Here is a 27434-nt window from a genome sequence, read left to right as displayed (position 1 = left end):
TTCAAGGCAGGATAAGGATCTGAGAGTACAATACCTTTCAAATAAAGTGGTAACTTGATTTAACAATAGGTAGTTCTAAAAGTAGAAATTACAAATATTAAAGACAAATGGGCATAACATATTGAGAGTTTTGTAGACTTTGTATTTTAAAATTATAGTTGGTTAGAAACTACCCTTTTCTTCTATACTGATACAAAAGTTACAACTAACAATAATATATCCATTTACATATTAATATTTTCTACATTTTATACTAAAAACAGTACAATATTAAAAATATTATAAAGGCAACTGACAATAAAACTGGGAACTCATATAAGCACTTTTGACACTGGGGATTATTATGATTATTATGTTACGGAATGCCAAATGTAGGCAATGTGTCTAAGTTTCAGGATAGTGATAATAAAATAATAAAAAGAATAAATAAAAAGATAATTTTATTCCAAAGTAGGTAAAAAGATTTTCAAAATAATTATTTAGTCAATTTGCTTGCTGGAATAAAAAGAAAATGCTATTATTACTAATGTGTATGCCTGGATCTGGTTTGTTCTGCTATTTTTTGGAACAGGTGACTTCAGTCCAAAACCCTCTCTATTTCTGAGGCAATTATACACAGAGATATATTTTAGGGAGTAAAAAATATTTGCAGAAGAGTAACACCTCTAAACATCTGTAATACAAAATTGTGGGCATCAGCTCGTGTGAGATTTGTTCTGTTGCAATGCCTGGCTTACCAGAGCAAGTTTTAAAAGTACACAGCTGTGTCACAGCTAGGACAAGGATCTGCATATTCCGTACTCTGGGTGGCTGGAAGGGCTTCAGCACAACACTAGGCAGATCACATCTCTGCTTCAGTCACTGCCTTTCCACGTGCCCTGTGTCACAAAGCTGAACCACAGACTGAATGCCTATGGTAAAGCGTTTTTGGCAGGGATGGGCCTTGTGGTGCAGCAGGTTAAGCTGCCTCGTGGGGTGTCGGCATCCAAGCAGGGGTTTGAGTCCTGATTCCTTTGCTTCTGATCCAGCTTCCTGCTAATGTACCTGGGAAAGTAGTGAATGATGGTCCAAGTACTTGTGTCCCTGTTACTCATTTGAGAGACTGGAGTGGCGTTCCTGTCTCCTGGCTTTGGCCTGGACCAGCCCTGGCTGTTGTGGGCATCTGGGGAGTGAACCAGTGGATGGAAGATATCTTTCTGTCTCTGTCTCTCTGTCTCTCAAAAAAATAAATAATTTTTAAAGAGTTTTTGGTTGATTGGAGAGACTTGAGAAGTTTTCCATGGGACTGGGAGCTGGAAGTTTTGAGGGAACTGAATGTGCTACTATTGTAGGGATCCTTACATTTTAGTGATGTCAAGAAGGAGCCCAATAGTTCACCTGCTGGTTGTTATGCTTTGTCTTTCTTTTCATGTACATACCTAGTAAATAATATAGCAACTTGATCCTACCAGAAAAGTCCACATGCTGGCTGGAAAATAGTATTACTGCTCACAAAGTGGAGTTTTAGGAATTAAGGGCTGGAAAGTACTTAACAAATCCAAAACTGACATATTTGTATGAGTATTTTTGTGATTTTTAGATGTATAACAAAAACATTTTCTACAGATATTTGGTTAAATATCAAATTTAATAACTTCTTGTATCTAAATGAGCAAATGGAGGAAAAATAAGCCTAAACTGGTAACATATACTTATCATGACTGTGCATAACACTGCTTTGAGTTGGTGAGGTAAGATCAGATGTAAGGCAGTGCTTTTGTAACATAAACTTGTACTCCTGGAGCGCATACGGTTAGCCACCGAGCACTTGGTTTCTGCCAGGTCTACCTTATGATCTTTGGCAACAACAGAGCTTATTAGTGGAGATGAGGTAGACACCCCTAGGTGACCTCTCTTCTCTGGGCCAGCCTTATCCCCTGTATCTGCTAAAAGAGATGAATGTTTTCACTAAGTGTATTAGCAGTCAATACTGCAGTTGCTGATGAAAAGCTATATGGTTATATGAAACTCCATCACTGTATTTCCACTTAACAGGAGGTAGGCTAGCAAAAAACCTGACTACCTGTTACCTTACTAACTGAAACACCCACACATCAGAAAGGAGTAATTCCAAAGTGTTACAGCACATTAGCTTCCCAAGTCCATTTGGTCTTCAAAAAATCGTATGGTTATGCTAAATGAAAGTCACTGTCTTTTTCCAAATGGCGTGGCACTGGGCCTCTACCTAAGTTTTATGATTAATGGAGACTGCTCTGGTGAAGGCATCTGTCTGACAGGAAATCTGCTTTCTTAATGCTTGCCACAAACCCAACGAAGCAGATGATCCGTATGAAGTTCAGTCAGCTCTTCAATGGTTCTCCAGCTACACTGGCAGGCATACGCTCGGGTTCCTTTCTTCTTCACCAACTTTGTTTTCAGTTTGTGAAATTCTGGCATGCTGTTCCTATTAGTAAAATAGCAAGGATTTAGCACAGTGGCTTCGCTCAGTCCTGAATGACCCCTGCCCCAAATAGTTCCAGTTGCTTATTTTCCTATCTTGACAATATCTGAACAGTAAAAAACCTATGTTCCCTCACACTAACAACAAAAGAAATGCTCTGATGTTTTTCTTACTGGTGGTATTGCTCTGACATTCAGTACTTTTTAATGATGATCCTCTAGACCTATTTATTAAGGCTGTTCTGGGACATAATGACCTAAAGGGCTGAAAATTACTGATCTGTCTTATCAAGGATGACGTTAGGGTGGGAAAAAGATGGTAATTCAACTCTTTCCTGAGATATTCATTTATGTCATATTTTAAAAACCTGCAATATGGCAAGTGGAGAGTAAAAGAAACATGAAGATAAAATGGTTCAACAGATTAACTAAAGAAAATTTTCATTAATAGAGAAAAAGTGCCCATTATTTCTAAGAGTTGAACTCAGTGTCTTAGATTTGTTTCAATCATCTGCTGACAGCTACACTATCAGGAACAAAATCAAGGCCTATCCTGAAAAAAATGTTAAATCAATGAACAGAACCATTATAAAATATAATAACCATTGGATTTTATCCTACTATAAAAATAATACAGAAGTTAATTTTAGTTTAATAAAGGAAATCAATGCTTTCATGATATTGCATACACTGAATTTATGTAAACATTTTATGGGATAGAAAAATACCAAAATTAAAAATAAGACAGTGAAAAAATACAAAGAAATGGTGAAATACAGTATAAATACTAAAAAAAGTAGAGTGTTCTTCACTGCTTGTGGATTTCACTACAATGGAAGGCAGGCTACAAAGTGCCCTCTGGTGGTCAATGGGCACCATGTTCAGTATTATGCTGTGTAAACCTCAGGCACAATTTGCGAAGTTGGATCTGAACAAAACCTGAGAGCTATTTTAGGCCAACCCTCCAGGTTTAGGAAACTGAGGCACTGGCTAGCTAAGTCACTTTGCTAAAGTTAAGTGAACTAGGGGAAGGTGAATAATCTAAGTCTTACCAGAAAGAATAAAACCCCACCAAAACTAAGTTGGTTAAATGAGAGAAAACGTTCTTTATTCAGTCTGCAACGTATGTGGACAAGCTTAACTTTGATACTTGACTGAATCCTTAATTAGATATTTTAGTAATAGGAATAATGAATAGCCAGGGAACTAGTTAAGACACTTCCAAATGCTTTTTTAGAAGCACATGTAAGTACCTTAAAAGTTTAGAAATCATTCAATTATTTCTCCTTAAAGAAAATACATGATTTAATGGAAAACTAAAAGCATTTTAGTTAGTTATTGTGTTGGATGGTCAATAAATATAGCTTGTTTCTCTTAGAAAGTTCTAGAACTTGTAAATTGTAAGGTATTCTTATTTCCCTCATTTGTAAGATAAGGACAATAAAATAAACAACTACACAGTCTTTCACTGTGTAACAAACGTGCACCTTGACGGCACTGAAATAAAAGGTACCCTGTGTTCTGCGGGACTTTGAATGCAGTGTGAAGGCCTTTTCACTTGCCTCTGGTCACTGTCCACTCCTGTCTGGTTTCCTCCAGCGATTGTTCCCCATCCTCCTCACGTGTTTCATCTACTTTCTATTCCCTTAGTTTTGGCAGATTACATCCTTGTTCTCAATTCCAGGCCACTAGATGGAAAAGCCTTCAGTTTGTCACCTAGTTCTCTCTAAAGGTCATTTTCCATCTACCCACATACCTGTCCCCTCTCATATCTGCCCTACCCGTCACAATAAGAACATCAAGGCACCAGCTGTTTTAACAAGATGATCCCTTTCCTCTGCATCCACTGGCAGTTTTCCAAGTTGTGTGCCTCAACAAGGGCACTGTCTATATGAGCTCCAGAACCAATGTCAACAGCTCCTATACTGAACATATAACCCCATCCTTCAAATCTGTTCCCTCATCAAGGGACAGTATCATTGTCAGTACTAATTTTCTGGCCCTTTTCCACCTCTCTACTGCTTTACCTCTTGCCATACCTTGCCCTTGTATCCAAAAGTGTACCCAGTTCAAACCAAGTGTAACTCCCCAGACATGCCACATGGCTTCACTTCTCCGTCTTTAAGAATACCTCCTAAAAGAATACCAGCGTTCATCCTGTTTGCTAGGCAAACTCCTGATTACTTTTCAAGACTGTCTCAGGGTGGGGTATACCACCTTGCCTTATGATATCTTTCACATGTATCACATGTATCACATGATGTGATACTACGATGTCTGTCTGTCTGTCTCTCTCTCTCTCTCTCTCTCTCAAAACTGAACAAAGACTTGAGAACAGAAAGTGGGTCCTCCTCAACTTACAAGCTCAGTATCTCAGAGCGCCGTAGACTAGGTACCAAATAGTGGCTGCTGGAGACAGAAATGCAACTAAGCTGCACAAAATAAATATGATGTCAATGATTTGTAACATGATGGTAGAGACAGCCTTACTCTTTAGTCATTCCATTCTCTTACTCCCAAACATATTCCCTTGAAGGGCTGGATAGTATTTCCTACTGATTTAAATAACTACCGGTTTATTTTTAACAGTGTAATAAATCTTCTAGTTGTCTCTGTTTTATCTAAATGTATTTTTTTAAACCAGGTTGCCACAGAGTTAGAGTAAATTGCCTGTCCCTAACGACTGAGACACTGTACGTTCCTCAGGTGCCACCTAAGTCACCCACTTCCTTACTTTACACCTGGGCTCACCACCATTTTGATGTTTTATGTTAGCTGTGTAAGAAGCCACAGTTCATCTTGGTGACATGGGTTTATTAGCCATTTATTAGATTAACCAGAAGTCAGTAAAGGGCAGAGGGCTTACGGAAATGAGAAAACACAAAAAGAACTGGGAATTAAAAGTGAATTTTTCCAATTATAGGAATAAAAAGTGGGCTAACCTAAGAGTAGGGATTCCTGATCTGGGATGTTGGGACTGCATTAGGTTCTATCTCGGTTGAGAAATGTGAAACACCTCAAGTTATAGTTTTTTCAAGTATTTGTATTTTTGAATTATATGTGTGTTTATGAAGAGGATTCAAAGCATTTCAAAGGGGCTCTTGATATGAAAGAAGTTTAAAAAATATTAAGTTAGGGGAGAGTTCTACAGATTTACCTGAGAATAGTTGTGGAGCAGTCTCTCACCCTGTTCTTTATACTATTGAAAAGTGCTCCAACATATTCTCATTACTTGTATCTGAAAACAGTCTTTGCTGAGGCAGATATTTCATTCATTTTTAGTTCTCTATTTTTATTTAAAGTAATATATTAGGTATGCAGCAAGTATATAAGAAGAAACAAATTATAAAAATATGAGTAAGACACTATCCCGACCATGAGGATACCAGGGTAAATGCTCCAAAGGTATGAAGTGCCGTGACACATTTACTTGCAAGCTGACATAGTGGTGAGGGAATCATGGAAGACACACAGGAAGTTGTACTCTGAGGCATAGGTGGGGCTCAGGCAGATAAAATGGTGGGAGGGTGTCCTAGGAGGTGGAGAGCTTATACGAGGAATGGAAGTATGGAATAGCTAAAACCTCATGGAAGTGAAAAGTACACTGTGAGAAAGCAAAGCTGGATGATGGATGGATGGAGGTTGAATCTGGGGGGGTGGTGGTGGTGGTGGAGGACATGGTAAGGAATTTGGACATTATCCTGTGAGCAGGAAAAGTGCTGAGCAAAAGAATGGCAAACTCAAATCTATGTTTTAATTCTGAGCAAAAGAAGGATGATCTGAATAAATGGACTGTAGATGGAAATATTAGTGAGGAATGTCTCATCTAGAAATAGCATAAGTTCATCTAGGCTGACAGCAGACAGATGGTATAATGGTTTGAATGTCTCCACCAAATGCATGTTTAAATTTAATACTCCACTGTGAGGTATTAAGAGTGAGACCAGGTGGGACTTTTAAGAGGGGAATGGCTCTGTCCTCACTAATGGCTTATCACCAAGTGGCTTTGTTATAAGTGAGTTCTCTCTGGCTATCTTGCTCTGTCTTGCCATGTGATGCCCTGTGATACTTCGGGATTCTGCAGAGTCACTACCAGATACCAAGCAGATGCTGGCTCCATGCTACTGGACTTCCAGAACCATGAGCTAAATAATCCCTTTTCTTTATCAGTTACCCAATTTGTGATATTCAGCGACAGAGAATGAACTAACACAGATGGAAAGGAAGAAATGGATGGGAGAGATATATCAAAGAGGTAGAAGCTACATGATCTGGCCAAGTCCACCAAAAGACAATACTACAAAATAAGATATACAAAGTTCTTTGGTACATTTTTCACAGAGGGAAGGTCTTCAGAAACATACCTGAAAAACAGATAATCACATGATTTGTCCCACATACAGTCATTGTAGCTCACTACCCTGAAATCACAGGTTATACAACGCAGATGGTCACATGCCCTGTTCAGAGAAAGAGAAATGTGTGTTAAAGATTACGGGTATGTTTAAATATGAAAATATGGTCATTTATAGGCTATGAATATGGTCACACATATTACTAAACAACAGAAAGTAAGATTAATCTAATTACATATTTACCCTAAAGGATTATTTATATATCTAAATTTTTAAGTTAAATTTCTGTACAAGCCTACCAATTTTACTAAGATCTTGCACACTGGTACATACATGCACACATGTTTATTATACAGATATAAAATAAAATGGATTTGTAGATCTTCTCATCCAGTGGTTTAAAAATTGTGTCTGAGGAATATCTTCAGATATTTAAGCTAACTTCTTTAAGTGCCTCTCCTCTTACTGAAATTCTCAGGGATACCTCTATCAAAGAATGCACCACATTCCACTGAAATGAGTCTGGATCTCCCATAATCGACTTAAATGCAGGGGAAGCATTTTGTTTGTTTCTATTTCCCCATGACCTGGCAAATACATTCATTCAGCCACTTAAAGAAACTACTTGCCAGGAGCCTACTAGTCATGAACATTTTTATGTAACGTGTATTTTTCATATGCTTTTTGAAGACCCTTTGTATGCATGGATTTCTGAAAGATTTTGCACCAAAATAAACTTATCATTTAATTTTATTTTCCATGAACTCTTTGAAGTACCTTTGTATTTACTAAATAGTATCTTTAGGAGGAAAATAACAACATAATGCAAAGTAAAAAAAAAAAAAAAAGTTGGGGGGTGGGATGGGCATTTGGCCTAGAGTTATGTAGCCCATACAAGAGTGTCTGGGTCTGGTTCCTGACTTCAGCTTCCTGTCAGTGCAGACCCTGGGAGGCAGTGGTGATAGCTCAAGTAACTGGGTGCTAACACCCTCACAAGAGACCTGGATTAGGTTCCCAACTCCTGGCTTTGCCATCGCCCAGCTGAAGCTGTTGTGGACATTTGGGGAATGAACCAGTAGGTGGAAGTGTGCGCTCTGTTTCTCTCTAAATTTTATAATATTTATTATAAAAATAAATAAAGTCTTAAAAAATTAAAAGGAAATAACAGTTTTTAAGATACAAAAAAGTAAAGAGTAGAAGGAAACACTTTCAACACTTGGTCAAATACTTATATAAAAGTTGCTTGCCAACTAATGATAAAAGGGATTTAACACATAATACTCTATCTTATTAATATAGGCAGTAAGTAAATAACAGTGGTTAGGAACATGGACTATGCAATAGATTGCCTGGGTGCAAAGCTGACTTCACTATTTATTACCTGTACAACTGGCCAAGTAACATAGCTTGTGACTCATTAATTCTCATCTGTAAAATGGGGGTTATAAGAGTACTTATACACTTCATAGAATTAGTATGAGGACATAATGAGATAATATTGGTAAAGTGCTTATAACAGTGCCTGGAACATAAAGGCTTGTTAAAAAGTTAAAATATTGTATGAATTTGAAATGTAAAGCAACCACGAGATAAAATTTTTAACCAATTAATTTAGCAAAAATTGCACTTATATTGCTGGTGGGTATATGAATTGCTATAATGTCTTTGGAAATTTTGGAGTTTTTTTTCTTCATATATTTCTCTATGTCACCATTCTTTTTGTTCTCTTTTTCATGTATTTTTTTAAAAAAGATTTATTTATTTGAAAGGCAGAGTTAGAGAAAGAGGGAGAGACAGAGAAATCTTCCATCTGCTGGTTCACTCCCTAAATGGCCACAATGGGCAAGGCTGTGCTGCGCTGAAGCCAGGAGCTTGGAACTCCATCTGGGTCTCTCATATGAGTGACAGGGGCCTAAGCATTTGGGCCATCCTCTGTGGATTTCCCAGGCACATCAGCAGGGAGCTGGATTGGAAGTGGAGCATCCAGTACTCGAACTGCAGCCCATATGGAATAATGGTGTCATAGGCGGCGGCTTTACTGCTATGCCACAATGCTAGCCCTGAGCATTATTTTCAAATTAAAATTATACTGAAGCATTGTATCAGCAACCCATTTTGGGAAATCTTTCAGTATATAAGCATATATTTTAAGAATTTTTACTTTAGTATCAAAATAGTAAAAATGAGGATACCACATGAATATCTATCAAAAAAGGAGAAGCGTGGAACCGATGTTGTGGAGCAGTGAGTTAAGCTGCCACCTGCGATGCTGGCATTCCATATGAGCTCCAGTTCAAGTCCTGGCTGCTCCATTTCCCATCCAGCTCCCTGATAATATGCCTGGAAAAGTAGTGGAAGAAGGCCCAAGTACTCGGGCCTTTGCCACCCACATGGGAGATCCGGATGGAGTTCCAGGCTCCTGGCTTCAGCCTGGCCCAGCTCTGGCCAGTGTAAGTATTTGGGGAATGAACCAGCAGATGGAAGAGTTCTCTCTCTCTCCCTCTCTGTAATTCTTCCTTTCAAATAAAAGGAGAGGACTGAATAATATGGAACATTAGGAAATTGATAAAGAGAATTAACTAGAATTATCTACTGATGTGGAGGAATATCCAAAGCAAGGTACACAGTAACATATATCATGGTAATCTATTTTTGTAAAAGCAACAACAATGAGAAAAGTTCCTGTATCGGTGATTATAAGTTTGTAAGAACATAGGTCATTTACTATTCAGCTAATACTGGCTGCCTTAGGACTGGTGAGAATGAAGGGGAGGCAGGGAGATGATCTTCACACATAAAAAAAAATTTTTTTCAATAGCATATAGTACTTCTGCAATCAAAAATCAAATAAAACAAACCTATCATTACATTTTTTCAATTATTTTCCTCCAAAATTCAGACATATTAACTTGGAACTTACAAATATATTTTGGCCTGAAAGTGTCATTAAAACTGCTTTATATTTCTAAAAATATTAACAATCATAACAGTAACTAAACATTTAAAATCTATAAAAGTTCCATAAGCAATTCCATATTTTCTTTCAAAGTGTTAACAATTTATGAAGTCATATTTGTACATATGAAAATTCAACACAATTATATTCATATACATTTGAATTCAGATTTTGAATGTACAAGTCAGGAAATACAAAATGATGGTTCCCAAAGCTACCATAACTTGCTTTCTTATGCATATGTAGTTTATTACATTATTGCACAGAGTGTTAACTTTAATGCCTTAATACACATTTGTAATTTTGCTGAATTACTGCTGTTGTGGGAACCGTAATTTAGAATTTCCTGACAGTTTGTATGTGTAAAATTTCAACCATAACGTTAAATACGGCTTTTTAATTTAATTTAAAATTTAGTAGTTTATTTAAATCTATTCACACTACCATATTTTCCTTTGAGAAAAATAAAACTAACTTGCAGCTAAGAAATCATTCCACTGTCACAATTCACTCTATTAGATCATAATTAGCACCAGTCTATGGAATAATCCAGTCTTGCAAGTAGTTTAAGAAATAATTAGGAGAGTAAAATTCAATTGGCTTGAAATAATGCTATGGCTTTATCTATGCCAGTTATTAATGCCACCACATTTTCAACCATGATTCTCCTTTCCACTAACTGGGTAAAATATTCAAATCTTTATACTTTTAAAGTCTTTCAGTATTACCCTCAAAACACAGGAATCAGGTAAACAAACAGGCAGGATAGACTCAATTCCTTTTATGCCCCAGGCATGTACATCAGTACTTAGTTTTAGGCCTTAAATGTATCTTTCTTCTTTAACTACAGATTCTCTTTGACTCACAATGGGGTTAGGTCCTGATTAAAACCATTTTAAGTTGAGAATGCACTTAATACACCGACCCTAGCAAATGTCAGAGCTTAGCAACACACTACTCTGGACAGTGTTGACTGTTTGCCTTGTGATCATGTGGCTGCATATGCTGCTGCCTGGCATCAAGAGAGAATAGCATGCCACACATAGCTAGCCTGGGAAAAGAATAAAATTCCAAATATGGTTTCTGCCGAATAAAGATGCACCAGCAAAAAGTAAGAGAATCATAGGTCAAATCATTGTAAGTCAGGGACCATCTGTATATAAACGCTTATCTAGGGGCTGGCTCTGTGGTACAGCAGGTTAAATCACTGCCTGCGACTCTGGCATGCCAAACACGTGCTGGTTCAAGTCCTGGCTGCTCCACTTCCCATTCAGCTCCCTGCTAATACTGTATGGGAAAGCAGTGGAAGAAGGCCCAAGTGCTTGGGCTCCTGCCACACACACAGGAGACCAGGATAGAGTTCCTAGTTTTGGCCTGGTCCAGACCCAGCATTTGTGGCCATTTGGTGAGTGAACTAGTGGGTGGAAGATCTCTTGTCTCCCTTTCTGTCTCTCCCTCCCTCTAGGTTTCTTCCTCTCTAACTCCCTATCTCTCTGTAACTGTGCCTTTCAAATACATACATAAATAAATCTAATATAAAGTGATGATTGCAATGAAAGATAAATTGTCAGGTCTATTCCTCTAAAATGTGGAAGGAATTCATATATGAAGGAGTCACCAACACCTTTGTCAGCTAATAAATAGAATCACCTTTTTAAAAGATGTTTGTGGTACAAATGGCCTCAATACAGCCCAATATAGACTTCTGCCCAGACTCTGGTTCAGTTAAATCCTATTGGATCTACACAGTGGGCCTAAGGAGTCTTGATGTTTTAGCAGTTTGAAAATAACAGCAGGGGCTGGCGCTGTGGCTAGCAGGTAAAGCCTCCACCTGAGTGCCAGCATTCCATATGGGTGTGGTTTTGGTCCTGGCTGTCCCACTTCCAATCCAGCTCTCTGCTATGGCCTGGGAAAGCAGTGGAAGATGGCCCAAGTGATTAGGCCCCTGCACCCATGTGGGAGACTCGGAAGAAGCTTCTGGTTCCTGGCTTCAGATCGGTGCAGCTCTGGCTGTTGCAGCCATTTGGAGAGTGAACCAGTGATGGAAGACCTCTCTCTCTCTCTCTCTCTCTCTCTCTCTCTCTCTCTCTCTCTCTCTCTCCAACTCTGGCTTTCAAATAAAATAAATAAATCTTAAAAAAAAAAAAAGAAAATAACAACAGCTGCAAAAGTAGCTAAGATTCTCCCCTCTTACATACTTTCATATGGCTTTCTGCAAAGTGCTTACACTAGAAAGCATAAAGGCTTAGGAATCAAGTTACCAGTTTGTGTCCTTGTTTTGGAATAACTGAATTGACACTGGGCAAGACACACTACCTGGGAGTTTTCACAACTTTCTCTCTTACCTATCACAGCCATTTAATCATTGAATTCTGTCAATTCTATATACTAAATACCTCAATTCTGACTGCACACACAGAACACAGTTCCCATTACTTCTTTCCTGGACCACTGTAACTACTGCCATCATGATGACTAATCTCCTTTTGTCCTCTTCCTGTCTTGTCCCTGTAACTTCTAAATCATTTTCCACACACCAGCCAAAATAATCTTTTTTAGAAATACAAATCTGACAGAAGCCCAGCAACTTCTATGGATATAGGATATATTTTTTCTGGAATCCTCCAAAAAGACTTTAAGGTCCCAAACCAAGTCTCAACTATCTCTCTGGCTCCCTCGAGCCATTGTCACCCCTATTCACCAAGTTCAAGGTTGCCTGGCTGCTCTCTGTTGCTCCATGTCCCCTAGCTCCTTCCCATTTCAGGGATCTCCTAACATGGTGTGCCCTCTGCTCCAATGGGCCCTCTCTTTTCTTAACTGTCACTCATATTTTTCATATTGTGGTTTGATTAAATGTTATCTGCTTAGGAAGGCACTCCCTGCCCCTTCATAATTAGTTAAGGTATGCATTATTGATGCTTACAGCATCCTGTACTTGCCTTAATAGCCTATATTAAATGGAAATTAAATACTTATTTGTGGAATTATCTACTTAGAGTCTATCTTCTCACCTAGTCTTAAAGCTCAGAGAGGCCAGGAAGTATCCATTTGTTTGTCTGCCACAATTTGTTCACTTAATCCTTAGGACTCTGCAGGTGGCTAATATGTGTTTGATGAATTTAACACCAGTACCTCAATCTCCTCATTTATAAAATGGAGTTTATATTCTTGCTTTATCTGCATCTTGATTTGTTTTCCTCTGTGGATCAGGCGAACCAATATCCATGCATAAAAACACTCTGGACAGTATGAGAGTACTTTACAAAGTTCATGGAAAATTAAAAAGCTAGGCACGGACAGTACACTATATAGTATGGATGTAGGACTCAGCATGTAGCCTATGGTTAACATGATTGTGTCCTATATTAGATTGCCTGGGTTTAATTCCCAGTTTTGGCTCCAGCTTCTTACAATGAAGACCCTAGAAGGCACTGACAATGTGAAAATTAAATTCCTGCCACCTATGTCATAGAACTGGAATGAGTTCCTGGCTCTTGGCTTCAGCTTCAACTCAGGTCTGGCTATTGTGGATATTTGGGGAGTAAACCAGCAGATGGAAACTCTGTCTCTCAAATAAAAAAAAATAGGGGTGGGTGTTTGGCATAGCAGTCAAAGACACTTGGGACACTTTCATCCCATGTTGGAGTGCCTGGGTTGAAGTTCTGGCTCTACTCCTGAATCTAGCTTCCTGTTGGTGTGCACCCTGGAAGGCAGCAGGTTCAAGTGGTTGGGTCCCTTCTACCCACATGGGAGACCTGGATTGAGTTCTTGGCTCCTGGCTTGGCCTGGCCCAGCCTTGGCTATTGGGGCATTTGGGAAGTGAGCCAGTATATAGACTGTCTCTTTGCCCTTAAAAAATATTAATATAAATTATAAAGTACTTTCACATATAAAATGTTCTGTATGTATATGGATATATTTGTTTATCTTTCTATGGGTGGAGATTTTGTTACCATTAAAGGGGCAGTTGATGACTGATATTTCCGTGATGGGAGAAGATTTGTGAATATAAACATTTACCTGGGCATGTACAAGTATATGCAAATGCTATCTCCTCTTGTAGCTGTGCAGAAAGTAAGGAGGAGTGGGCTTTGATAGATTTTGGCATCTTCATGAATCAATACTATGTGATACAAAAATAGGCTTTTTATTTTTTATTTACTTTTTATTATTTTTTTAAGATTTATTTATTTATTTGAAAGGCAGAGGCAGAGAGAGAGAGGTCTTCCATCTGCTGGTTCACTCCCTAAATGGCCGCAATGGCTGGAGCTAGGCCAATCCAAAGCCAGAGCCAAGAGCTTCTTCCGGGTCTTCCACATGGGTGCAGGGGCCCAAACATTTGGGCCATCGTCACTGCTTTCCCAGGCCATAGCAGAGAGCTGGATTGGAAGTGGAGAAGCTGGGACTTGAACTGGCGCCCATATGGGATGGTGGTGCTACAGGCGGCAGCTTTACCCGCTACACCATAGTGCCGCCTGGCTGCTTTTTTAAAACTGAAATTCCATCTGGAACAAGACTCTTTTATGATGTACTAAATTAAAGTACACACAAAAATAAACATCTACAAAAACCTTAATTAAATATTTACTTTTTTGAAGTAAACCAGAATGCACTGTATCTTTTTTAATGGTTAGTTTTAAAATCAAAAGGTATATATATATATATATATATATATATATATATAAGCATTTCCTGAGATAAAATGGAAAAAGTAGTAGTAGAATCCAGGATTCTTGCCCTTGAGATATAACATAATGAGAAAGTAGGACTACTAGATGATAAAGGCATACATAACTCCAAACCAGGGTACCTGTAGTAGCAAGCTATCTTTTGTACCATAAGCACAGCTTTCATGTATTATTTCGGTTAAGCCTCACAATGTCTCCATGCAGTATGCATAGTTTCTATGGGTGAGGAAGCCAAGGTTTTAGAAGATCAGATTCCTTTCCCAAGGCTTCCCAGCTTCTGAGTGGCACAGCGGGGATTTAACCCAGGCGTCTGTCATCAGAGCCCTTCCCTTTTCATGCCATGGTGTTATTATTTGTTTCTTTATGTGTTCTTCTACTGGTGGTGTTTTGCCTTAGTAAATTTAGGACGTGGTGAGAAATGCCTTCGAAAAGTTTAAAGAGAATGAGAAAATATATCCATAATACGTGAGTTAAGAAGACAGGATAGCAGGGGCCATGCACTGGAAAGGAGTGTTATTCTAGACAGGGAATAAATGTAAGTTCCTATAGAACTCTTTGGGTAATACAGACTGGTAGTGTTTCATGCTGACGGTCTGGCCAAGTCAGCGTGGCTAAGGTATCAAGTAGCTATGTGGCCACACTGCCTCATCTGCTTTACCCACTGGCTCCCACTGCCTGGAGGAAAGTTCACTCTGCTGGTGTCCTGTGGAACTGGAACTATAGTGATCCAGGCACTTCAAGTGGGGCTTAAAAAAAAGGGTATATATGAACAATACATATCCAACAGCACAGATTTCAATAGCTATGTCCCAAGAATCATAAACATTTCAACAAAGTGTTCCTAGATTGTCTAATAAAATATACCTCTCATTATAAAACAGATTGATGCCAAGAACTATATTCTAACAACAGAGAATCAGTTTATAACATCCTACCTTTGTGAAATATTTGTTCCAATCCCACAAGGAACACTGCTTCCACCAAGGTACACTGGACTGCAACTAGACGTGTTCAACAGATGGAAATTTCAACAAACAAGAAATACGAGAAGCTAATCTGTCCTCATTGACTCCGTGTTCTTGCAATCAAACTGTATATTTTCCCTAGCAAGGCAACTATTTCAAAGAAGAAGTATTTATCCCAGGACCATTGCTTTACTGGCTATAACCTGTACTTTCAGGAACACTCAAGTAGTTAAAATGAGTCACAGCAAAATGTGCTGACCACATAATGTAAGGGACAAAGTAAATACTGAAGAATATAGCAGAACATTAATTTTAAGAAACTGTTCACACATTTTTTTTAACATGGCAGAAAATTATTTACAATAGCAATAATCTCCCATTTAATTTCCTCTATGCTAAGGGATCACAGACCATAGGAACACTGGAGATACTGCTATTGGTCTGTCTCCTGAAGGCCAATCAGTGCTTTGTTGTTCAATGTCACCGTTGTTTAAATGATAACATTTTCTAGACTATGCTTGTAGTATTTTCTCACTAGTGTGTATAATTTACCAAAACAATTTCAACTTACCTTTTACCAAGGCCTTGGATGGAAGCTCTGATAGATGTGTTACCTGAAGATTTAGATTTTACTTTCTGTTAAAACAAAACCGTGAAAGGCCAAGAGTAACTTAGAGAATGTTAACATGAAAGCTAATATTCTTTATTTTATAACAAGAGTATTCTAAAAATTAATTAAATAATTTTAGTGGCATCATTTTTAGTTTCTGAAATAAAAACAATGATCAAGCCTTTTAAAGGCAAAAGGGAAGTAAGAACCCCCTGAGGAATTTGCAAATTACTCAGCTAACATTTAGTCTCTGAAACTGATATACTGCCATTATTAGCATGTTATGATTTAGAGTCACTTTATAATTCTTCAGTTAATACCAGAGTTCAGTGATTTAATATGAAAGACCTGCTATTTAAAGTTTCATTCTGGAAAAATTCAATTGAGGAAGAAAAAAACCTCAGACAGGCTCATTTTTAAAGGCTGTGAATAATACTCATCTGAACTAAAAATAAACAAACTGAACTCCTGTGTAACTTCAGGAATATTAATTTTGATCATACGGAATGGTATCAGCTAATAGCTATTCAAGGAAAATGTAGAGTTACCTAATCATAACCATACAGTAGTTCCTATATGGTTACATAACATCATCATCATTAGCAGGCATTTATTAAGTGTTAACCAGTATACAGTACCAAACAACATAAACCAACCACATACTAGGACCACCGCCAAGGGGAGGAAGTGAGATGGAGAAAAGGCAATTTAAACTATGCAGAGACATGTCTTCATTTTGCCTAATGGAGGCAAAAACATTTCATCTTACTTTTTCTTAACTCTTTTACTTGATGTTAAACAGAACTGGAAAAGATTGTGGTGCATGTCTGAAAAATAATGTGAGTTTCTTTTGTTTTTGGGAACAAGTTTTATGTACCATCCAGGCTCATGTTTCACACACCATCCGTGCTCATGACTTGGCACACTGTAACATTTGGTGTTGGTTCCTGGTTTTCCTGTGCAAGTCTGGGAGTTCAGAAATGCAATATAATGGGAGAGCCAGGGGGTGGAGTGAGATAACATTACTGTTAGGGCATAATATGGCTTCTATGGACAATATGGGCATGGACTGTCCATGCATAGCCACTTCTTTTTCTCATGCAAGATGTGTTTTACATAGACTTGCTCTCTCCCTTGAAGGCTGCAAAATGGGTTACAATGAATCACTAAAAAGCTAAATATATATAACTAAACATAGCTACTATATAACTAAACAGAACTGCATAGAAGTTTATTTCTTCAGGATTTTGAGTGCTACTTTTATCTTAAATTAATATATTTTAAAGTCCAACCAGAAAGTATGTATTTTCTCTCTTGAACACCTTGAACTGGAAAGATGGTGCCTCATACATAGGAATGGATCCTTTGGTACTTAATAACGGATTGCTCAGATGACTAACGAATTGCCACAAAAACATTATGTAGTTTTTCCCCATTATTAATTAATATTTTGTACATATGATACATTTATATATTCTGTTTGCAGAGTATTTAATAATGTTATTGTGTTGAAATATTACAGATTGGATGAAGATGGCAGAGTAGGGAGCTTCCTGCTCTAGTCTAGGAGAAGACAGTTTAAAAAAAGTGGAAAGAGTGCAGTCTCAGGGCAGAGTTCAGGAGAAAACAACAGAGGAAACTCTACCCAAATTGGAAGGACACATTGGACCTATGTGGAGGGTGAGGACATGCACAACTCAGGACCCCAACATCCCAGAGCCTCTGTGCCAGTGTTTGAAAGTGAGGTGAGACTAGACTGCAGCAGCTCAAGCCACTGGCCAAAAAGCAGCAGGAAGAGCCTAGAGGCAATCAGGCTTGGAGCTCTATGGAGGATAGAGGAGAAAAAACAAAACGGGCCATGTTTTCTCTCTCTGTGGTCACCCTACAACAGCATCCTGTAACAAGCTGATAGAGAAAAGGTGCCATTTTGGATTTGGACATATGTATCAGCTGTGCCAGCTTGTGTCTGCACCCAGCAATGAACCAAGCAGAGACAGGTCCTGAGTCTGGTGGGGAGAACAGAGAGGGATGGGTGCTCGTGACTGGGAGGCTCGTGTGCTGGGACTGTGAAAATATCGAGGGTGTGTGGGAGGACTCAGGGTGTGACTGGGACTTTGGGCAGTCACTGTGGGAGGCTCCACATGATCAGGGATCTCCGGTTACCTGGTGAGGGACATTGCTGGGGAATCTGAGCTTACACTGAGGACTGCATAGAGCCTTTGTGTGGTCCTTGTGGCAAAGCATACGAATAATATACCCATTGGGGCTAGTGCTCAGGCACTGTTCTTTGAGGAGAGGAGCACAGCTGAGTCTACACCAACAGACAAGAACAAACTTCCCCTCTGATAAAAAAGATTTACCATGCCAAATTTGGGTGTGTCACCTCAGACATGCCCTTCACCCTGGAGCACTGAACAGAGCTCTTTGGCCACTCCCACCACATGCCTCTAGGTATTCCTGAAAGCAGACACTCCACTAATCCACTCAGATATAGTCCAAAGATAAAATCTGCCACAGCAGAAAAAGCAAATGCCAAATAACAAATGCACCAATTCAAGAAACAAGAATAAGGAAGACAACATAATGCCCCAAAAGAATACAACACTTCAATACTAGATTGTGAAGATGATGAGATTGAAGAAATGCCAGAAATGGAATTCAAAAAATTGATCATAGGATTACTCAGAAGTAATCAGAACCAAATGCACGAACTAATGAAATCTATACATGACATGAAAGAAAATTTCTCCCATGAGATTGAGATCTTAAAGAGAAATAAAAATGAGGCTGGAGCCGTGGCTCAACAGGCTAATCCTCTGCCTAGCGGCACTGGCACACCGGGTTCTAGTCCTGGTTGCCACTCTTCCAGGCCAGCTCTCTGCTGTGGCCAGGGAGTGCAGTGGAGGATGGCCCAAGTGGTTGGATCCTGCACCCCATGGGAGACCAGGGTAAGCAACTGGCTCCTGCCTTCGGAACAGCGTGGTGCGCCGGCCGCAGCACGCCAGCCACGGCGGCCATTGGAGGGTGAACCAATGGCAAAAGGAAGACCTTTCTCTCTGTCTCTCTCTCTCACTGTCCACTCTGCCTGTCAAAAAGTAAAAAAAAAAAAAAAAAAAAAAAAAAAAAAGAAATAAAAATGAAATCTTAGAAATGAAGAATTCAATAGAACAAATAAAAAAATACAGTGGGAAGCCTTAACAACAGAATCGGTGAAGCAGGAGAAAGATTACGTGACTTAGAAAACAAAGCACAAGAAATTATAGAATCAGACCAACACAAGAAGAACTTAGAAAACTAAAAAAACAAAAACAAAAACAAAAAAAAACCCCACTGTTGGTAATCTACAGGATACTATCAAATGACTCAACATATGGGTTCTAGGAGTTCCTTAAAGGCATGGAAAGAGAGAAAGGATTAGAAGGCCTTTTTAGTGAAATAATAACAGAAAATTTCCCCAATTTGGAGAAAGAAAAGGACATCCAGGTAAAGGAAGCACACAGAATTCCTAATAGACATAACCAGAAAAGATCTTTACCACAACATATTGTAATCAAATTTTCCATAGTAAAACATAAAGAAAATATTCTAAAATGTGTACGATTTGATCAGCCCTTGTCCTGTCAAGGAACAGCTTACTATTTTATTCTTTTTAGTATTTTCTTTTTCTACTTAATACCATTGGTTGAACTCTTTACTTAACACAGAATTATTCTTAGGTGTTTAAATCCAATTGAAAATGGATCCCTGTTAAAAATTAGAGTGGGAATAAGAGGGAGGAGATGCACAGTTCAGCACACGTTCCCTCGTACTTACCCCTATGGGTAAAGCTAAAAACCTGCCATGGGACTCCAAATCTCATTAAGTTGGCAGGTACTAATGCCATCTTACTAGTTAAAGTGATCATTTTAAGTGCATAACTGATCATAAAGATAGGAATAAGTGTCAAAGGGATCACATAAATAAGACCAAATGTCTGCTAATAACAATAGATAGAATTTAAAAGGAGAGAATGATCCAACATGGGAAGCAGGCCACACAGCAGACTTATAGAATGCCAAATGCCCTAAACAGCATTCTGGCCTCAGAATCAGCCCTTAAGGCATTCAGATCTGGCTAAAAATCCCATGAGAGCATTTCAGGCATGGAAAGCAAGACACTGTGACAAAACATGGCCTACATGAAAGATCTCTGTGAGATTCCAATGGAAAGAAGGGACCATCAAAGAAGGAGGAATCTTTCTCTGAAGGGAGGAGAGAACTTCCACTTTGATTATAGCCCTGTCTCAATAATGTCAGAGTTTATGGACTGAAGAGGCTGACATCATAAATTAGAGTGTCAACTGTTAAACCAACAACAGGAATCAGTGTGCACTTGCTTCACGTGTAGGACCTCTGTCCTTAATGAGTTGCACTATGAGAATTAATGTAAAACTTGTCTTCAAACAGTACTTTATATGTTGTGTGTTAGTGTGGGTGCAAGCTGTTGAAATCTTTACTTGGTATAAAGTTGATCTGTACATAAAGCTAATTAAAAGTGAATCTTTTCTTTTCTTTTTTTTTTTTGACAGGCAGAGTAGACAGAGAGAGAGACAGAGAGAAAGGTCTTCCTTCGCTGTTGGTTCACCCTCCAATGGCTGCCGTGGCTGGCATGCTGCGGCCAGCGCGCTGCGCTGATCCAAAGGCAGGAGCCAGGTACTTATCCTGGTCTCCTATGGGGTGCAGGGCCCAAGGACTTGGGCCATCCTCCACTGCACCCCCCGGGGCCATGGCAGAGAGCTGGCCTGGAAGAGGGGCGACCAGGACAGAATCCAGTGCCCTGACCGGGACTAGAACCTGGTGTGCCGGTGCTGCAGGCAGAGGATTAGCCTATTGAGCCGCGGCACTGGGCCTAAAAATGAATCTTAATGAAGAATGGGATGGGAGAGGGAGTGGGGGTGGGAGGGTGGGTATGGGGGGAAGAACTGCTGTATTCCAAGGGCAATACCTATGAAATTTATATTTGTTAAATAAAATCTTTCTAAAAAAAGTGTTAAAGGGATCATATTAAGTATTAAAGTGATCATATAGATAGGATTAAGTGTTAAAGGGATCATATAGATAAGATGAAGGATCTGATAGCAATAACAGATCGAATTAGAAAGGAGAGAATGTTCCACCATGGGAGGAGTCCACACAGCAGACTCATAGAATGACAATCTTTCCAAACAAAACTCTGACTTCAGAATCACCCCTTATGGCATTCTGGTCTGGCTGAAAAGCCCATGAGAGCATTTTAGGCATGGAAAGCCAAGACACCATAGCAAAAAAATGTCCTACATGAAGGATCTCAGTGAGTGAGACCCCTGTGGAAAGAAGTGGCCATCAAATAAAGATGTACTTTTCTCTGAAGGGAGGAGAGAACTTACACTTTGCTTATGGCCTTGTCTAAATACTGAGGGAGATTGTGGATTCAAAAGGTTTCCAAAGATAATATTCATTTAATAAGCATACATATACATATATATGCTAATTTTCTCATTTTGAGGATTTCTAAGTAATTATCTCTAAGGATTAGTCATTTGAGGAATTATTTTTCTTTCATTTCTATGTTTTGTTTCAAGTACTGGGTATATTATCAAAGTATGAGGGACCATACATCATAGCTGCCAACTCAAAGCAGAGTGTACCCAGGACACCAAACCGAAGGAAAGAACGATTCCTTCTCTCCTAGGCAGCTCATGTCAAGAACCTCGGGTGACCACTGACATCATACATAAGAGTGTTAACTGTTAACAACAGGAGTCATTGTGAACTTACTTCCCATGCAGGACCTCTGTCCTCAATGAGTTGTAGTATGAGAATTAACTGTAAAACATGTTCTCAAACAGTTTGTGTGTGTGCAAATTGCTGAAATCTTTACTTAGTATAGAGTTGATCTTCTGTGTATAAAGTTAATTCTAAATGAATCTTAATGGAGAATAGGTCTATCTAATGAGATAGCAGCAATGGCACTGCAGCTGATATGCTAAGCACATTGTTTCTGATCTTTTAGAAAAGTGTTCTTTGAGAGTACAAATAAATATTAGCAATCAACTTGATCTGTGGGTTAACTTTTACACTAACAGCTTTTCAATCTCCTTATTCTTGCTGAGAAATGAACAGGGAAACATGTTGAGAAGTTATAATACTTATTTCTCTGAAGGCTTTACCTGGAATAATTTTGTTACTAATTGTATTTCTTAAAATTCAAAGGACTATGGATGGCTACTTGTATATTCTTTAAGACTATTTTAAACAATGATTGCACATTCGTCTATAATGATGTTGATCAAATGTCTGATCTGAAGTGAGCATGTGGACAAATTTGTACTGAAGAACCTTGTAACAGATAAGCCTGGGAAGAATTTAAGGAGACTTAGCATTTTAATGAAAGTTATGTAAAAAAAATAATAAACAATGATTGCATATTCGTAATACTTGACTTACAAAGGGTTTTTTGTCAAAGGTAGGCTCTTCAAATATTTCCTTAATAAGAGTGTCAAGATCATCTTCTTTTTTAAACGTTTCTGTTGATCTGAGAAGAAAACACACATAGAAAAATCCCATCTGAAACTTAAAAGCAGATGAAATCAGCATCAGAAGAGTTTGTCTGAAGTCCATGACTGGAGTTGATAACAGAAGGATAAGTGTGATGTTAATCACTTTCCCGCCACGAGCCTGACCTAAGTTTGCTGTGACAGGGATATATGAGGGCACTTAGAGCCTCTCAGGTTCAGAGTCACACGTGTACTTTACTATTACGTACTTTGGACACTCAGAGCTATATGTTACCTTTGAGAGAAAACTGGGCACATGCTTTCCTAAATTACATCAAGCAGTTATTTAGAGAATACAAAAAATAACCCTATTTCTTTACTAGAGAAGCCAAAGGCTGTGTAATCAAATAACTAACAGAATAAAACAAACAAACAAACAAAAAAAAAACAACACCAACATGCGATTTGTTAGAATATCTCAAACAGCTCTTTATTTTCTGCAGACAGTCATCATTGGATTGTTAATACAAACTCATTGTTCAGAATTCCTATTTAACACCTAATATTTATTGAATACTTACTAAATGCCAGCTACCGCTCTAAGATTTTACATGGGGATATCTTTGTTATCACAATTTTATACATGAAAAAAAAAAAAAAAGACACCAAGAGATTTAGAAACCTGCCCAAGGTCATACAAGTAGTGGGAGAAAAAGGCTAAAACTGAGGCAGCAGGTAATGGGTCAAGTATGTGGGTCCCTGCCACCAGCTAGAAGACCTGGGCTCCTGTCTTTAGTCTGGTCAAATAAGCTTGTATTAATAATCTTGGCTATTGCAAGCTTTTGGGGACTGAACCAGCAGGTGGAAGACTGTTCTCTCTTTGTCTCTCTGCTTTTTAAATAAAATGAAAATAAATCAAGTTCAAAAAATACTACCTAGATGACTACTTAAAACTACTTCCAGGTATAATATTTAATCTCTGGCCTCTACATCCTTCAGCTGTAGTGAAACACCTCTCTGACAGGTCACTGCTGTTCAAATCATTATACTCAATGGTCTTTCTCAGTTTCAATCCTCTTTAATTTTTCAGAAGCAGTTGGCAGTGCTGGGAAACAGTTTCTTAAGTGATAGCAGGTTGCTAAGTTGTCATTTCGAAATGCTTTCCTCCTATGTTTTTTATGAATCCTGATTCTCCTTTTTCATTTAATTTCAATTTTTTTCATTTTTAAAAAGATTTTATCTATTTTATTTGAGAGAGTTATAGACAGTGAGAGGGAGAGACAGAGAGAAAGGTTTTCCTTCCATTGGTTCACTCGCCATTGCCAGAGCTGCACTGATCCGAAGTCAGGAGTCAGGTGCCTCTTCCTGGTCACCCATGTGGGTGCAGGGGCCCAAGTAGCTGGGCCATCTTCTACTGCTTTCCCAGGCCATAGCAGAGAGCTGGATGGGAAGAGGAGCAGCTGGGACTCAAACCGGTGCCCATATGGGATGCTGGCACTGCAGGCGGCTGCTTTACCCACTGTACCACAGTGCTGGCCCCTAGAACTGAATTTTTTTTAAAAGATTTATTTTTAAAAAAAGATTTATTTATTTATTTGAAAGGCGGAGAGGGAGGGAGGGAGGGAGGGAAGGAGGGAGGGAGAGAGAGAGAGAGGGAGAGAGAATCTTTCATCCATTGGCTCACTCCCTAAAATAAATACTTAGAATTGCTGGGGCTGGGCCAGATGAAGCCAGAAGCCAAGAACTTAATCCTGGTCTCCCACCCAGGTGATAGGGACTTAAGTACTTGAGCCATCATCTGCTGACTCCCAGAGAGTGCAAGAACAGGAAGCAAGACAGGAATCAGCAGCCAGGACTTGAATCACACACAACCTGAATGGGGTGCAGGTGTCCCAAGTGGTAATTTAACTTACTGTGCCACAGTGCCTACTCCTGAGAACTCACAATATTGCGGGAAAGAGTAATACATCTTTTTGGTCTTTTGATAAAGTAATCTTCTTAATCCCATGTTAATAAACTCTGTTTTACTCCCTAAATCTGCTTAAATTCTAATCTTGATTAACATACAGTTTTGGCTGAAAATAAAAGGTATTTTCAAAATAAAGGAAATATAAACATTTGAAATCTACAAGTAAATATAAAAATGTGTACACACACACATATAAATTTACTACCATGTGTTGGTAAACTTAGACATAATTTTGGGCAAGTAACTGTTTTCTAAGCCTTGCTCTTGATCAGTGAGATGGGGACAAGAGTATTCATTTTGTGAGGGAGGAGATTAAGTGAAATTACACATAAAAAGCCCGAGCATACAGAAAGGACTCAATAAACGGCCATTATTGTTGTTATGACGATAGCTGCTATCCGAGAAGTTATGACACTATCTTAAATATTCCTGTCCATATCATCCTGAACCACTTTATTCCTACAACTGTTCTACTCAATGCATATCAGCCTTTTAATAAAAATGAATCCCACATTCCTCTATCATTTTGAACACCTGAACAAAATGCATGTTTGGACGACTGACATCAGCAGTTATTCCTGGTACCCAGCGTAGCATGATCATGTATTGTATCACTTGCAGAGCTACCATTTTAAGAGGTAATTTCAGCATTTAACTCTTTAGTTATATTGTCTTACAATCGCCAGGTAGTCTCCTATCAGTAAATTTACAGCATAAATAATTTCCCAGCTTTTAAATATCAATTTTGGATCAGGCAAAATTTTGATGCATGGCATTATAAACCAGGTAGGGTCTCTACTTGGTATCAGGTTTAGGCCCTTGTTGCTGTGTTTTGTATAATTTACAGCTTACAATGTACAACTTGTCAGGTGAGAAGTTGTAGCATAAATGACAACAGTATTGGTTCATGACAGCTTTTATAAATACAGCACTGAAAAATCCAATGTGCTATGGCAGGATGGGGTGCTAGAAGCATTATGGGTGGATTTTAGTAGTGCAAAAACAGTCATAAAATAAACTATGCAAGGAGAGGATCTACAGAAGTAGCGCTTTCCCTTCTGAGCCACCTACTCTAAAAAATCCTATTCCTCTGCATACTGGTTCTCTTGAAATGGGCTCTGGAAAACTTTCTGATAAAGTCCTTTGATAAGGAAGAAATAAAGTCAATCAAAAGAAATTCCAGAAGCCAGTACTGCAGGGCACAGGGTTAAGCCACTGCCGGCAACTCTGGCATCCCATAAGGGAGCTAGTCCGAGTTCTGGCTGCTCCACTTCCAATCCAGCTCCCTGACAGGGAAAAGTAGCAGAAGATGGCCCAAATATTTGGACCCCTGCCACCCACCTGGGAGACCTGGAAGAAGCTTCTGGCTCCTGGCTTCGGACTGGCCCCGTCCTGGCTGTTGAGGCCATTTGGGAAGTGAACAAGTGGATGAAAGAGCTCTCTCTCTCTCCCACACCTCCCACCTCTGCCTTTCAAATAAATAAATGTTTACAAATTTTTTTTCAAGTTAACATTGTTGTGGAATAGGGATGGTGGATATGCTGCCAATGGTTACATAAAGAATTCCAGCATCCAGATATTCATATACAAGTGAGTATGATATTTACATATTCAGCTAAATGAGTTTCCCTTCCAGAGTTGTAATTTTAATTGGCCCTACATTTACTTTTAAAATCGCTGCTCAGGACTCAACTGATTTTTAGAAGTTCTCTTTCTGAACTCCTTTAAGAATCAATGTTTTTTATCTTCTGAGAGAATTTTTGGAAACAGATGTCACAGGATGGAAGTCCAATGGGTAGCAATGGAGTTGCAGAACACTTCTGGTTAACCACACACACCTACACGGAAGAAGCCAAACCAAACCACTGAAGACGCAGCCATCAGCTTAACAAGAATGGCATTCTTGGACTGACGCAGAGCTCCCTCTGTGCCATTCACAACTGTTTCCAAAACAGTCTAGGTAAGAGGCGATTTCCCAAAGATTCTCCCGAACCGCTGCACAAGGTCTCACCTCATCCAGCTGAAAGGCATGCTTACTCTGATGCATACGGTTTGGTCTTTTTGGGGGTTGAGGCGGACAATAAGAGGTAAAGGGGGGTGGTCTGTTATTTAAATGATGCCAAGTAAAAAGACTGGCAAATTTGAAAAGTAGATTTTTGGATCCAAAGACTTAAGACATGTCCCCAAATTTCCCTAAGGGTGCCTGCAATCCGCTGGAACCTTGACCTGGGAGCCACGGGGAGAGGGACGGTAGTTGGGCTAATACAAATGACGATCACAACGAATACTTTTCCCAAGCATCTCATCTCAGGATAGAACGGAGTCGTCTTCTCCCTGCTTAACAAGGCCTGGCCTGGGCAGTGGGGTCAGGGCCCCTCCCGGCGCCCGGCCAGAGGCCACACCCGGCCGGGATCGGCCTGGGCCGCGCCCCTGCTCCAACCTCAGCAAGGGCTCCCTGGGCTGCCTGGCAGCTCCGACCCCAGGACTGAATGGGTGAGGGTCGGGGGCTCTCAGAGGCGGGGCATCGGCCGCGCCAAAGCTCCAGGGCTAGCCCGGGGGCGGAGTCTGGGGTGAGGGAAGAGATGCCAGAGGAGGTGTGCACCGTCCCGGTGGCTGGGGAACTGAGGGTCAGCGTGCCAGTGCTGGGAGGAGGTCGCGGCACGATATTTTTTTTAGGTACGGGGCAGAGGGGCGGCTTTAGGGCCTGGAGCGGTGCATCCCTCCCGCCAGTTAACCTGAGGTTCTCTTTCGCTTCGGCTCGGTTCCGGTCGCCGCTGTGGGTGAGGCCGCCGCAGCCTTTGGGCACCTCGCCCATGCCCAGTCTCAGGGGGTCAGGTCTGCAAAACTTGGATTCGACTTCATCCAAGAGCTCGTCCAGGTCCTCCGCCATCTTGAAGCGTCACGTCTTTCCCCGGCTCCAGCGCAGCGGCAACGGCTG

The 27434-nt window shown here is 39.6% G+C and overlaps 1 protein-coding gene and 1 non-coding gene across 3 annotated transcripts; one reads left to right on the top strand and one right to left on the bottom strand.

Moving 5' to 3' along the window:
- CFAP418 (cilia and flagella associated protein 418) lies at positions 1–27434 on the bottom strand. 2 transcript variants are annotated; one of them, XM_062188211.1, is made up of 6 exons: positions 27232–27431; positions 22478–22565; positions 15975–16039; positions 15374–15439; positions 6804–6899; positions 3–2443 (listed from the first exon to the last, which is right to left on the bottom strand). In XM_062188211.1, exons 1-6 carry the CDS (start codon positions 27384–27386, stop codon positions 2290–2292), a joined length of 624 nt encoding a protein of 207 aa, XP_062044195.1. In that variant the 5' UTR covers positions 27387–27431; the 3' UTR covers positions 3–2289. The 2 variants fall into 2 exon arrangements, with proteins under 2 accessions (XP_062044196.1, XP_062044195.1); XM_062188212.1 differs by lacking the exon at positions 15374–15439 and having other exon boundaries at positions 1–2443; positions 27232–27434.
- Positions 22305–22368, top strand: LOC133758977 (small nucleolar RNA SNORD78). The gene has a single exon (XR_009865871.1). It is a non-coding gene; the product is annotated as a small nucleolar RNA SNORD78 (small nucleolar RNA).

Source organism: Lepus europaeus, chromosome 4, assembly GCF_033115175.1.
Source record: "Lepus europaeus isolate LE1 chromosome 4, mLepTim1.pri, whole genome shotgun sequence".
Lineage (NCBI taxonomy): Eukaryota > Metazoa > Chordata > Mammalia > Lagomorpha > Leporidae > Lepus > Lepus europaeus.
The sequence above is the reverse complement of the archived record's forward strand: the minus strand, read 5'-3'. Positions and strand labels throughout refer to the sequence as shown.

Bases quoted from the DNA above. Each gene is read 5' to 3' on its own strand.
- CFAP418 (XM_062188211.1), bottom strand. From the start codon at position 27,386: ATGGCGGAGGACCTGGACGAGCTCTTGGATGAAGTCGAATCCAAGTTT. The intron at 22,566-27,231 runs GTTAACTGGCGG...TTTTCTTCTCAG, and splicing joins GAAGCGAAAGAGAACCTCAG to ATCAACAGAAACGTTTAAAA. The intron at 6,900-15,373 runs GTAGGATGTTAT...TTCTCTGAACAG, and splicing joins GGAACAAATATTTCACAAAG to GGCATGTGACCATCTGCGTT.